Below are 14,993 nucleotides of genomic sequence, written 5' to 3' on the forward strand. Positions count from 1 at the left end.
ACAGCATGTATACCAGCCAGCCACCAAATCTGAAATGAGAGTCTTCAACCTTTAGCTGACATCAAATGATTGCAAAGTGACATTTTCAGACAAAAGGCTCCCATAAAAGAAAAAATCTCTTTAGTGGTGCCATACTACTGCAGCGCTGCCGGACACAAAACCTTCTTGTGTTGTGAGTCAACAGAAAGCTTGAACTAAACCAAGATGAGCCACACCTCATGCAAAGACAGTCGGACTCTGGCTGAGGGGAGGAAACGGCGCCTCCTCTTGGAAGGAGAAGGACGAGGAACCGCCGCAAGTTTTTTATTTTTGGAACAAAGAAGATGAATATGAGGCGTCCGCGTCCTGCTGACCGAGCTCCACTTCCCGGCCTGGAACCACATGAGAGACATACTTGCTCTCCGTCTCAGCTGGAGACGCAGTAGGAGGAAATTCTCCTTCCTCCGCAACATCCTGTCTCGTGTTGATGTCATCAGGCCAAATCTCATTTGCATCCGTCCCAATCAGCACAAACCCCGACGCCTGGGGAGCTCTTGCACAAATGAGTGAACAGCAAGGTCCAATGAAAAGCAGGAGGAGCGTGGCTGGCTGCATCGTCGTTATCCTCATTTCACTTTTTTTTTTTGCCAGACAAAGCAAGACATTAATCAAAGAAGCGTGCAGTTTGACACTTTGACCTAGCTGACTGCCAATCTTGAATCACCCCGAGCTTAAAAAGGATTCGGGCAATTCTGCCATTGGGCGAGCAAAATGTAGACCAAAATATGACAAGTTGGAAGCTGATATGCTTTCTCTTCTCTTTTGACTTAATGTTTTTCTTTCCACTTGGACTTGAAAGGGTTGAGGTGAAAAGCTAGAGTTATTCTCCCGTCGTGACTCGTCAGAGGGCGCCGCTGCCTCCACGCCCATGGAGCGCGTGCACCCGATCGTATTTAAAGGCTCTGGTCAGCCGGTCTTGTTCAATTTCTTCATCCTCATCCAGGATTTCGGATTTACTTGGATTCCAACCGGTCAGCGTTGGCAACTTGACGTTTTTTGCCGTGGTGTGATTGCGTTTGCGTGGTGCCGGGCCCGCGGCCCATTTGTATCTCGTTTGCATGAGCGGCGCCTCATTAGCATAAGCGTCAAATTGTTGCATTTACGGCCCTGTGCAGTAAGTTTGACGACTCTTTTTTTTATTTGCTTGTCTTCCAGGCGGCGGCATCGGTGCGCTCATGTCTGCGCTCCTTTTCAGCGGTACCGGCTGGCACCCACTCGTCTCCGCTCGAGCGTGATTCTACTGCGGCTTTGTCTCTGTCGAGCGTTCAATTCTTCTTCTCAAGTGCCCTCCTTAGTTCGGGCAGAGCTCTGTTTGTCCCCGTTTAGCCTTAATTTCCGACTCGACCATGTTCTGTTCTGCGACGTCCTCGTTCTTGTTCCACCCTTCCAATTCTTTAGTTTTAACTTTTTTTTCCTCAACCAATTTCACCCGATACTTTTCCTCTCTTCTACTGTACTCTAACACTTTTGTATTGGAGTCCACTCTGTCTTGCACTCGATTCCGTGTGACCTGTATCCGCACTCGTCCAACTCTAGCCTCCATTTCCACTTTGTTCTGCAGGACTCTGTGGCATTCTGTGTTATTTTTCTATGTCCGTCCATGATGCCGCTCATCGCCGTTTTACTTGACTCTCTGTTCTATTGGTCTGGAGTCGACTCATCTCTGTTCGCTCCTCTTCCCCCCTTCCCACTCGTGTCCTTCGTTTGCCTCCATTCTGTTGATGTGTATTGCGATGATGTTTTGAATTCTTTCCTCTCTTCTTTCAGGTGTTCTCTTCCTGGTGTCATGGCGGTCCTGCGAAAGCTCGGGTGCGTCCTCACCTTTTTTGCTCGTGGCCCTCGAGCTTGTTTCGATGTCATGTGAAGTTGCTGTGTTTCTGCTGGTTGCTTAGCAGCGCGGGCGCTAACCTGCGGCACCCGTGCCGCCGACCTAGACCCGACGGCGATGGTGGGCGGCATCCCGCTGCGGTGCCCGCCCCACTGTGCGCAACGCAGACTCTCTGTCTTCGGCACCACCGTGTACGCCGCCGTCTCATCCATTTGCGGCGCCGCGCTGCACAGGTACAAAGGATTATTTAAGCCTCGCAGTCCCACCTGCCCACGTGCCTCGACCTCACCTCCCGTTTCGTGACACGACATGTTTGTCTGCAGCAGCGCTGTAGGACACACTGGTGGCGAGGTTCTGCTCAGCCGTCTGCCGGGACAGCAGCACTATGTGGGCACCCTGGCCAATGGCGTCCAGTCGCAGGCCCTGTCGCGCTGGAGCGCCTCCTTTACCCTCCAAGGTAGGGTACGTGGGTACGACTAGCGCCGGCGAACATGAGCGCTCACCGGGCCAGGTAGGACTCACAAGGGACTCTTTCCACTGTGACCCAGGGCTCCAGGACCAAGGACCTCAGGAGCTGATCCGAGACTCGGGCACCAATTCCAGGCCAGCCAAGAAAGACGCCAAGAAGATGTCTGTGCAAAAAGTTGGAAATAAAGGTAACCTTGTCCTATCCGTTGTTTTATTTTTTTGGGTCCTGTTCTATCCCATGCCATCTTGCCTCTTCCCTCTCTGGACCTGCCTCGGTCTGCCCTGTGCTATCTAATGTCTGCCAGTCCGCTCTGCCCCATCCCTCCCAGTGCTGTCACTTCCCTGGACCTCCCTCCCCTCCCCTCGCCTCGCCTTCCCCACCCCGTCCATCCTTTCTGGCAGCCATTTCCACGGCATTCTGTCCCGTCCTTTTCTGCCAGACTGTCAGATGGACATTGGGCTGGTGATTGACAGCAGCTCCAACTTGGGGCAGCGGCGCTTCAACCTCCAAAAGAACTTTGTCGCCAAGCTGGTGGCCATGTTGAAAGTTGGAGTCGACGGACCCCATGTGGGCCTCGTCCAGGCCAGGTCACGCACGCGCCAGTCGCTTTCCATCCATCTTGGTTGACTGGCGTTCAGCAACCCTTGAGGTCAGAGCTACGAGTTAATGTGTGTGTGCATGTGCGTGCAGTGACCTTCCTAGGACAGAATTTCTGCTCAACAACTACACACAACCCAAAGAGCTTCAGTTTGCCATCAAGGGGCTTGCACACCTGGGAGGGAACACCAACACGGGTACTCACACACGCAGGGTGACTCGCTGTCGCGGGACTTTGGCTGGATGGTTCCGCAAAAGTCTCCAAGGAAGCCGCGTGTTTGTGTGGCACTCCCGCAGGCAAGGCCATCACGCACACGGCAGAGATGCTGTTCGCGCAGTGGAGCGGCGCCAGACGCGGTCGCCCTCGCGTCATGCTTGTGCTGATTGACGGCTGGCCGTCAGACGAGCTGCAGCCGGCAGCGACGGCAGCCCGCCGCGCGGGCATCAATGTCTTCCTGGCCACCGTCACCCAGCCCACGGCCGACGAGCTTCCCGCCGTGCCTGATCGCGACTTTGCCAAGAAGGTCGGCGGGCTGGCCCCTGTTTATCCCAGTCACGTGTTTGACCCGCGTTTGTTCGCTTCAGGCGGTGTGCAAAGACAACGGCTTCTTCAGCTACCAGATGTCCAGCTGGTTTGGTACCACCAAACACGTCAAACCTCTGGCGCAGAGACTCTGTTCGCCGGACAGCCTTCTGTGCAGTATGCGATTTGATGGTGCCAGCACAACACAGTAGAAATGCACTCGTACACCATCCAAATGCTCGCCGTCGTGTGTTTTGCCACAGGTCGTACGTGTTATAATTCAGTCAACGTGGGCTTCTTGATCGACGGCTCCTCCAGCGTGGGTGATCCCAACTTCCGCACGCTCCTGGACTTTTTGGCGGCCATCGCCAGCAAGTTTGACATCTCCGATATGGGTGCTCGCGTGGGTGAGTGTACCATCTTATGTTGCCACTGTGCCAAACTTGAGTCTCCTGATATCTCCATGGCCTTTTCACATGCTTTTCTTGTGTGTGTCTGCAATGTCACAACCAGGCGCCGTTCAGTTCACGTATGACCAGCGTCTGGAGTTTGGCCTTAGAGAGCACGACAGCAAAGATGGCGTCCTGGGTGCCCTGAGGGCCATCCCCTACATGAGCGGCGGCACGGCCACCGGGAGCGCCATCACCTTCGCCACGCAAAACCTCTTCAGGTGACGCTCGCCATCACTGGCGCTCCGATTCCAACGTGAATTGATTCTCTCATAACAGGCCGACGGCAGTCGGACGTAACTTCCTGATTGTGGTGACTGACGGCCAATCGTATGACAGCGTGGATGGGCCCGCGCTGGCGGCACAGAATCAAGGTGTGCCCATGTGACAGTTTTCATTATTTTATTGGGAAAGATTCTTCAGTACCAATATGGACAATTTTCCTTGAAATTTGTTACTGTAATAATTCTCTTAGAAATAGAGAACTTTTAAATAAATAGGACTTATTAGTGGCGCCACGGCGGCACGCAGGTTAGCATGTTGTATTTTGCGGGGGCTCATTTGTGTCATGTCTTTAAAGCAGTGGTTCTTAACCTGGGTTCGATCAAACCCTAGGGGTTCGGTGAGTCAGTCTCAGGGATTCGGCAGAGCCTCCACTGAGGCGGTCCAAACACACCTAATTTATAGTGTAAATTTGCGATGACGCATAACTGAACTGGTCTCGCAAAGGCAACAGTAGAAGTCACACTGATTTTCAGGAATGTAATTTGTTGTGAGTTCATGCAGTTTGTTGGTGATGTTCATGCACGGCTCATTTTGTGCACCAGTAAAACACATCTATATCTTGAGTTTGAAAAAAATAATTTTATTTTTCACTAAAAAGGGGTTTGGTGAATGCGCATATGAAGCTGGAAGGATTTGGTACCTCCAACAAGGTTAAGAACCACTGCTTTAAAGCGATTAGTTGATTTTTTTTTCACCAGGGTGCTGTTTGTCGCTTTTGCCCCGCCCATGAAAGGCATCAGCATGTTTTCAGTGGGCGTGGCCTGGGCGCCCATGGACGATCTGCGCGCGATGGCGTCGGAGCCCAAAGACGAGCACGTCTTTTTCAGCCAACACTTCGATGGCCTGGAGGAGCTCGTCGACGATGTCGTCCGTGTAATTTGCCACGACTTTGACGTCAACAATTGAAACATATAATACGGACGCTATAACGTCATCGCCAAGACACCACGCGTAGTTAAGAACTCTCCTGATTGCCATGTAGAACTTTTCTGAGGCGCTTATTCATATTTTTAACTGCAACAAAGTATACACGTAAGTGCTTCCAGTCAAATGCTCTCACTGGTTCCAATGATTTTCGCTTTGTAGCGAGATTTTCGAAACCATCATGAGCCCTCTTTGCATTGAAATTGGTCGTGCTCGCATCTTGAGGCTACTAACAGCAGAAGTTGAGTCTAATTTCTTTCGTTTAGTCTTTTAAAGGCATTAATTTTTGTAATATTTATTCCATCCATCCATTTTCTATTGCGCTTTTCCCCACGGGTGTCGCAGGCATGTTGGTGCCTATCCCAGGCAGTAGGCGGGGGACACCCTGAACCGGTTCCCAGCCAATGGCAGGGCACAGAGAAACGAACAACCATCCGCACTTGCACTCACACCCAGGGGCAATTTGGACTGCTCAATTGGCCTACCAAGTATGTTTTGGGGATGTGGGAGGAAACCGCAGTGCCCGGAGAAAACACACGCGGGCACGGGGAGAACATGCAAACACCACGCAGGGAGGGCTGGAGGTGGAATCAAACCCGCACCCTCCTAACTGTAAGGTGAACGTGCTAACCAATTTTTGTAACAACAAATTTATTAGAAGCTGAACACTGGTTCTTTAAAATGTGGTTATATTTTGAAAGACTTTAAAGCCCACATGGTAATAAATTCTACTGTTTTACGTTGTATTCATTCAGTTGTGGTCTATATAAAGTGGAACAGAGATGCTTTTGTCTGAATTTTTCGTTTTGATAGGATTACCTCTTTTCTTCTTGTTCTGAGGTGCAGCTCAGAGCAAGCCATTTTGGTGTGGTCTTTTTGCATTTAGCAAATGAGATATTTCACACGCCATTCCTTCCATGCCACAAGATATGCACCTCCCTTTCCAGTCAACATATTTTTACTTTTTAGCCGAAGTAGTGTTTACTTGTGCCGCAACCGTTTTAATAGATTAAAAGATGTCAACGGAAGAAGACTTGTCCATACATACATAATACGTAATAAATCCTCGCACAATATTTATGAACACGTCTTGTAAACGAGCACTGCAATCAAGCTGCTGCTAGCGCTAGCATTAAGCTAACTAATGAAGGAATGAGGTCGAAATACAAAAAGTCCTGCCTCGCTACAAAAACAGATATGCTCAAACCTCATTGAATAAAGTACATAAGCAGACAAGTATATTCACATATTAAATAAATAAATAAATAAAAGAAACATTTTAAGCATATAATTATACCTACACACCAAATCAATAAAGAGACATAACTAGACATTTTTGATAAGTGGTGATGAGAAAGATTTTTATAACTTTATGATCTGATATATTTCTGAGGACTTTGAAATAACAAATGACTTTTGATATATTGCCTAAATAGCTTAATGACCCTTAAGGAACTGTGGAATGCATGCCTGATGTTTTTTCTCTGAATCATGGACACAGCCAGAGTCGTCTTGATATATATATATCTACGTATATATATATAGATATATATAGTGTATATATATATATATATATATATATATATATATATATATATATATATATATATATATATATATATATATATATACACACACACACACACACACACACACACACACACACACACACACACACACACACACATACACATACATATACATACATACATACACGCACACACATCTATATCGGCAGATGATTTCATGGGGGAATGGTAGCAATTTCTTTCTTTTTCGTTTCAATCCTGATCCACTGGCTCTGAAGTTAGTAACCCATAACAAGATCGTGTTTCGAGCAGGTACGGGATCATGTCTACCAAGTCTGAAGCGCAAACGGAACGCTCGTTGTGTTGCAGTTACAGATTCGTTCTTGATAAACGTTTCCACAATGAAAGCGCGATGCTCACTGGTCCAATTCATCTTAGCAACTGAAACGAAACAAAATAACCTCATTCGAAAAAGAAACAGAAATGAAATAAAACGAAACAAAAAAAAACGCCATATGTACTTTTCAAAAATAAAAAATAATTTGTTTTATTAATTTATTTGCATTTTATTAAAGCTACAAATGTGTCAGATCATTTTGGCGGACCCTGTATAAATAAAGTTAAAGTCCCAATGATCGTCACACACATCTGGGTGTGGTGAAATTTGTCCTCTGAATTAAACCATCCCCGTGTGATTTTGATCCATCTCCTGAAGGAGAGGGGAGCAGTGAGCAGCAGCGGTGCCACACTTGGGAATCATTTGGTGATCTAACCCCCCCACCAACCCTTAATGCTGAGTACCAAGCAGGGAGGCAATGGGTCCCATTTTTATAGTCATTGGTATGACCTGGCCAGGGTTTGAACCCACAACCTCTAGTCTCAGGGCGGACACTCTACCACTAGGCCGCTGAGCTGGTTCTATGTAGAAATATTATATTGCTTCGTTTTAAATCGTAAACAAAACGCATGGACGGAGATCACTTTTAGAGTAAAAACAACTCGGTAACTTCCCGTTAGGAGGCAGCAACATGCATAAATCGAGTGCAACCTTAAACCAAAACAAGAAGTGTGCGGAGCAAGTAAAGATTTTCTGCGTGTTTTTTGGAGTTTATGTAGGGTGACCAGATTTGGGTTTCTGAAAAAGAGGACACTTTTTTTGGGAGGGGGGCGTGGTCATTTTTTTATCTCCCTAATCACAGGAGGAGGCGTCAGCCAATGGTGGAGAAGCCACCCGGCTGATGAGGAACAGGACAGAAACTGCAACCTAACTGCCGGGGTCACGGAAAGGCCAAGGCTCCTGTCGGCTTGCACCACATTAGCTGAACAGCGTTGCTACAATTGCGAACTCCCCTCCCTTTAGTGTAGCAGCGCCTTTGTAACCAGGGCAGCCTAAACAATAAAAAGAGGAGACGAAACAGAAAGAGCTTAGAATTGATAGAAAATGTAACTGAAACGCTCTCCATCAGTTCTCCTCACGAGTAAAGCAATTACTGGTTGTCTTCTCTTTGTTTCAGAGTGTTAATAAATGTCTGATGGTGCTTAGACCTGACAGCTTCATGTTCGAAATGTGCGAGTGACGACATACATCAAGGAAAAAACGATTGTATAGGTAGTCGTTTTTTTCATATATTTCTTAATAATCCCAAGGTCTACAATGGTTGGTGCCCAATGTCCATGGATTTCATCTTTGTAGAAGCCGTTGGGGAAATGCATAAAGAGGCCACGGATGATAAAAGAAGGACAACAATGGTTTTAAAATTAAAACAAGCTTCAGCGCTGCGTGGCAGAGGGGGCTATCAAAAGCCCACAAGAGAGTGATGTTTATTTTGTTTCCCCCTTGTGTTTTGCCAAGCAGGTTGTTTTGTTCATTTGATATGTCCCACATAAAAAGTATGTATATATTTATATTGCAACTTAGTAGTTTTCTTCTCTATTGAAATAGCTCCCATTTCTTCATGTTGTATCCATTCTTCATGGCACCTCCAATATCCCTTATCCACTTCCACACAATACCTTCAATTCATCTTCTTTCACTTCCTAGATTCAAATTTCACATCCTCACTTCCAACATTACGGTAAAATTTTGCAAAATTTCATTTTTCCCTCCTAATTTCTTCTAGTTTTCCTTTCCTAACCCATTTCAATTTTTTAACTGTTCATCTTATGCCTACCTATTCCAAAACTTCTCACTTGTGGAAAATTTCAATTTTCAACTTTTAAATTCACGCCCAATTTTACAAAATTCTTTCTATATTTTTATCCATTTTCTGACCAATTTAATAAGTTCCAAATTTAAACATAATCTTGTAGCTTTCCCCGAATTTTTATTCAGGGTGTTCGCCTTCACACGCAATTTCTACAGAAATTAATAATTCTAGTTATTATTGTTAATCCTCCGTGACCCTCGTAAGGACAAGCCGCACCAGTAATGGATGGATGGATGGATTGCTAATCCTAACCCCAAGTGCCTATCATAAATTGCCATTTAAATCAAGTGTCGCAAGGGTCATGTCAATGTATTTGTTATTTAAAGCCCTACTGTATTCTTTTTTAATTAAGTAGTGCCCTGTATTACTATTTTGCTGACTATCCAGAAGTCCAACTTTCTTATGGCCCCTCACCCCTTCAAGCTCATATATGCATCCTATAAATCAGTCGCAGTTGATGTGTAATTAAATTCTGTCGTTTTGACAAAGGTCAATTAAGTTTAGCAATTCAGCCTTCTGTTGCCCGAATCCAAATTTTCACTGGTCCAATTATAAAATGTCATTATTTCAATTAGATTCATTATGTCTTCGAAATGCTATGTTACATATAAAAATTTACGATTCAAATGATTTGATTTCTGTCGATCAATGTCCACTTTGCAAAGTTTCTGATCACGCTGTCGTATGATTTGTTATTATTAGTGCATCTTCACTGTCCATATCGATGTATTTTGTTTTTTATGCCCGTTTCAGTGTCAATAAGCAGCCTTATTATTCCCTCTTTTATCAAAACTCCTCAGTTATGTCCGCCCCAGCACCCAAACACACTTCCATCCCTTTTGTCCCATACTCCACCAACTTTGTAATGCTTTGGCAGTCTTTAGCAATGTGTCCGGTTTGGCTTCATGTGCCTCGTGCAAGTCTTTAGCAGCCTCTCCTCTTAGATTCTCATGATGATGACTCAGGGCTGGGTCGTCCGCCATTCTCAAATGCGTCCATCTTGTCTGTGTTCTTTCAGTCCATTTTCTTTTTGATCTGCAACTGTGTGTATTCCACCAACTGTATGGTTCTTGTCCTGTGAAGAGCTGTGCTTCCCCCCTTCAAGCATGATATAATAGTTCCCGTTGTTCTCCCAAAGGTCAAAGGTGTCTCATGACCAGGGACAGTTCTCTGTTGATTTTGAGGCAGCCAGTGGAGTACAAGGACTCAGTTCAGGACTTGTGCCACGCGCTAGGGCAGAACACACTGGGACACAAATTTCACAAAACTATCTTCGTGTTATCAGCCTTCCTGTGTAGTATTTGTTCCTTACACCCCAAATCTTCCTATTAACATATTGTATCCTATCAGTTGCGCACACTCATCATCTTACTATCAAGCCGCCCTTATCAAATATTTTTTTTTTCTGAGTAATCCATCCACCCTACCCATTAACACGGCTAAAATCCTCGTTCCAGTGTTTATCATCAAATAAAGTTCTGAAATCCTTTGTAATAAACTGTAATGTAATTTAACAATCTACCAACATGGTTGTATATGCGGTGAATGTTATTGTTCAATCTATAGGTCATACAGTGCCTGTGTTCCAACTATGACACTCCTCCTTGATTTACCATCTCATAAGTTATTGTTGTCAGCAGCGCTAAATGATGGTGCTTGAAAGTGAATGTCTCCTTGCCCAATTTACAACACATGCCACATTTCAGCCAATATTTATATATGTATTTATTTTCCATCCTGATGTTAGCAGTCATATGTCAGAATTAAAATGTAATTTTTCTTTTAATTTTAAGTCTTTCAAAATTGCTATATCCTTACTGCACCGAAATAAACTGTTAAATATATCTTTAAAACAAACAAAAACAATCTATGCTTCTGCACAGACTCTTAAAAGTGTCACCCAAATTCCAGATTACAAATCAAACCTCCTCCTTCACTCTGACATTTTTGATAAAACAGTCTACTTATCTAGACACTGTCATCACATACTAAATAATGGCCTGCAAATTAAATATAATGTTGTTGCTGTGGTCCCTCAAAACATGTGACTAGAATTTGGACAATTATTAACTCCCATCAATTGATAAATTATCTCCTCACTAAATTCCAAGCCTGTTAACATATCTGCATAAAGAAGACATTTGCAATGCAGGGGATAAGAGAATAACAAGGAACACCTGAACCCTAACCCCAGAACACAAGAAAAACCTTAACAATAAACTAAATAAACCCAAGTACTCCAAATATTTCCTCATTAAAATTTTAGCCTTTTTGTGTAGAGTACCATTGATTTCTAATCATCGACCTAATTTTATCCTTAATTTAATCCCAATCACAAATGCCCCCTGCTTAATACTTTACTTGGTCTTCTTTTAATAATTAATAATTAAGTGCGGAGAGCCTTGCCACCACCACGTCACACAATGCACCTCTGTCCAAAATATGCATTTGTGCCCACCTGACCGTTTGGCCCAAACTTTAGAGCTGCACCCTTTTGAAAACAAAAATGGTTACAGTTTAACCCCACCACACAATGGGATATGACCTTCATGCTAATTATATATACATTCTTTATCAAATTCTTGTTAAGCCATTTTTCTGACTCCAACTCACATGCAAAAAATAAAAATATTTTTTTTTATACAAATCAACTTATTGTTCTTCATGAACCACAAATCATCACTTCCACCCCATGAACAGCACCACAACTAATCACTCACTTCTTCAGCTGCGTCGCTGTCCCATCTGACAGCCAAGCCTGCTTTCCACACAATATCATCATAGACACACTTCAACAATTATGTAGCGACCTGGTTATAACCCAGTTACCCTTTGCCCTAGACAACAATATAAGTCTCTAAGGTCGCACTATTGAGGTCGCCAGGCATCCGTCCTGCTATATCAGCGATGCCTTCACCTTCTTTTTTTTTTTTCTTTCACGAGTCCTCGACTCGTATTGGTGGCCTGGCCGATCCAATCAACCCCGACCTTAGGCAACAGTATAAGTTCCTAAGTGTCTACTATTGAAGCCACTCAGGTGCCCATATGCTAGTCACTGGCATCCCACAAGTTCCAGCGGTGTGAGCACCCTTTGCTGATCAGACAACCACCTTTCTCTTTTCAAAAAGAAACCATCCATACAATCATAAATGTATATACAACCACCATTCCTGAACACAAAGATAAAATTATTAGTTTTTATTTTTACTCTGCTTTCACTCCACAACAATATTGCTGAACTGGGAGATTTTATTGAAAAAAAAAAAAAAAAACTTTCCCCCTTACCTTTTGTGCCGATTGGACTGCAATATTGTTGAGCAAGAACGGAGAAGGAAGAATCCTTCCTGGAGCATGCACTTTCCATTCTGAAGAAATCACGTCGGATGGTCACCATTTGTTGGATTTTGTCCACAATTTAGGGAGCGCGCTATCTGCGCCTCACGGCAAAAGCCATTGCCAATCACCAGTTATCTAATTTACTCACTGCGTGCTCGTTTGATTTCTTCAGATTTAGGAAAATGCTAAGACACGGAAGCAGAAATTAGACTTACACAGGTTGGTTGAGTTCAATCACAATTCTTGTTCAGAAAGCTCTGTTTTCAGGAAAGTACAATACAGCGCTGGGCCTTTCAAGAGCAGAAAGTCTCCATTCAGAAAAGGCAACATTCAAGGTTCTTTGGTCAGCTTATATTCATTTGCACATGCCAGTGTGGGCCAAGTTTGATGGGTGATGAGTCAGGGGGTGTGGCAAGTTCGCAGGCGATTCTGATTCCCTGGGAGTGGCGCTGGTTATGGGCGATTCGGTGTGTGGGGGGGCTGTTGTCTTCCATCCCGTCTTTCGGCCTTGGCGATCATCTTTGGCCGAGTCCTTGGCTGGCTCCCTCTGGCACCTGCTGGTTTTTATCTCCAAGTGACCTTCCTGTAAACATTCTCCTCCATTCTTGCACATACACTGTCTCACCTCATTCTTTCATCATTCTTTCAATTTTGTCATTTTGTACGGAATTATGTGAGCTTTTTTGGCTGTGACATCATTAATCTATTACTGTTCCCTGACTATGCAAAGTTTGTTCTTTTGATACTCCATGTCTTTGCTTACGTCATTATATTCTCAGTTTAATCATGCTTCCAACTGTATCTTTTCTTTGTTAGGCAAAATATTTCCCTCTGTGCAGAGCGTTCAGTAGTAATCGAAAAGCTGGCGTCTCGCATTAGGCGACATATGACGTTTAGTCAAAACACAAGATATAATCAAGTACTGAACGGACTCTGGCCGTGTCCATGATTTAGAGAAAAACATCAGGCATGCATTACACAGTTCCTTAAGGATCATTAAGCTATTTAGGCAATATATCAAAAGACATTTGTTATTTCAAAGTGCTCAGAAATACATATCAGATCATAAAGTTATAAAAACTTGTGTCATTACCACCTATCAAAAATGTCTAGCTATGTCTTCTTTATTGATTTGGTGTGCAGGTATAATTATAAGCTTAAAGTGTTTCTTTTATTGATTTAATATGTGAATATACTTTTCTGCTTATGTACTTTATTCAATGAGGTTTGAGCATATCTGTTTTTGTAGCTAGGCAGGACTTTTTGTATTTCGACCCCATTCCTTCATGTATGTTGTTAGGCTACGGATTTTAGTTATTGATCTGACTCCAAATTGCGATCAACACTTAACACATGAGTTGCTATGTCCCAATCCACACACTGGCGCACCTAACAATTTTGCGAGTTCGTTCTGTCAAAGAGAAGACCAGTAGATCAATCAAACATGCAATACATTGTGTGATGATTGGTCGATGGCCATCTCCTCCGTGTCTAGGTGTTATTGCTGAGGTCAGGCGGTTGGGTTTTCCTCGCGAAGCCCGACCACCTGGACGTGATGTTGTTCTCGTTTCTCACCGACCTTGAGGTGTTCTCGTCCGGTACTCCCTGTCTGGGCCTGTTCAACAACACTTCGAAGAAAACAAGTTCATGCAGTTTGCCTGCACATTCTTCGCCACCCACCAATCCAGACAAGCACTCCAATAGTAGATATTATATTAATATGATTATAAGTTTAACACAACCTTAAAAAATATGTTTGCAAACTGCCGAAAGTACATTTCCCTTTAATATATATATATATATCCTTGACCCCTTTTCAAAGTCAAAGTCAAAGTCAATTCCTCCGCATGTCAAGACACACAAAGAAATCGAAATTACGTTTCTCACCATCCCAGGGTGACAAGACAGAGTTCACAACGCACATACAAGTAAACAACACAGGAAAAATAAAACAAGAAGTCAACATCAATGAACAATAAGAGTGATAGCACGCTAGCCGCTCCCGATGCACAGCAGAGTCCGGTAAGATGACAGTCAACCAGGCCACTGTGAACACGAGCACACAGCAGGCACGCACTGTCCGGTTCATGGATCCTATCAGGCGAACGCAACCCATCTTGTCGTCCCGCGAACGAACGTACGCCAGGAGAATGGAAGGCACGGCTGGGCGAGCTGGGTTGGCCGCAAGCCTGGCCCGACGTCTCCGCGCTGGCCCCTCTTCCGCTGCCTCGCCGAAGCAGTCCGAGCGCCCTTAATCTCTCCGCACCAAAGTCCAGAACGCCATAAAACCCACTTCCGCGGATGTTGAGCAGAACATGCCCGCCGCACTAGTAGCACGACGTATCACACGAGACGAACACACACAAAACGGCCGGACAAACACTCAGTCATCATCATCAGGTGTCTTGCCTGGAACAGGCATTGACGGCCATGGCCCTCCATTCTTCTGTCATCCAAAGAATTGAATGTCTTTCCATGGCTTTCTTTGCAATTTTACAGACAGTAGGTTGCAATTGCTTTCTGTCCGAGCAGTGCCCATACTGGGCGGCTGTCCTGACCATTGTACCTAAGGGTATTCTCTGCTCAGCACGACAAAGTCCAAAACCAGTAACAAAGATACTCTCTGGCTGCCTTCAAACTTCATCCACCACCTGCTTCCCGTGGCTTCATCGTGACCCTGACAAGGGGGGCTAAATGGGTACTCAGTCTAGCCCAAGGACCTCCCATAGGCTAGCAGAGGGAAGGAGCGCCTTACACTTCCTTTGTCAAAGCAAGCTCTGACCCGCCACCCAAAAACACTCAGTAAC

General features: G+C 44.7%; 1 protein-coding gene across 1 annotated transcript; it reads left to right on the forward strand.

Moving 5' to 3' along the window:
- Positions 1-637: 637 nt before the first annotated feature.
- On the forward strand, positions 638-5,878 carry coch (coagulation factor C homolog, cochlin (Limulus polyphemus)). Its single transcript, XM_049740230.1, has 14 exons — positions 638-1,010; positions 1,195-1,236; positions 1,807-1,848; positions 1,932-2,100; positions 2,191-2,324; positions 2,416-2,523; positions 2,776-2,923; positions 3,027-3,130; positions 3,231-3,457; positions 3,519-3,633; positions 3,720-3,863; positions 3,970-4,126; positions 4,185-4,279; positions 4,924-5,878. Exons 1-14 carry the CDS (start codon positions 908-910, stop codon positions 5,094-5,096), a joined length of 1,761 nt encoding a protein of 586 aa, XP_049596187.1. The 5' UTR covers positions 638-907; the 3' UTR covers positions 5,097-5,878.
- Positions 5,879-14,993: the final 9,115 nt, after the last annotated feature.

The sequence above is a fragment of the Syngnathus scovelli genome, chromosome 14, assembly GCF_024217435.2.
Source record: "Syngnathus scovelli strain Florida chromosome 14, RoL_Ssco_1.2, whole genome shotgun sequence".
Classification (NCBI taxonomy): domain Eukaryota; kingdom Metazoa; phylum Chordata; class Actinopteri; order Syngnathiformes; family Syngnathidae; genus Syngnathus; species Syngnathus scovelli.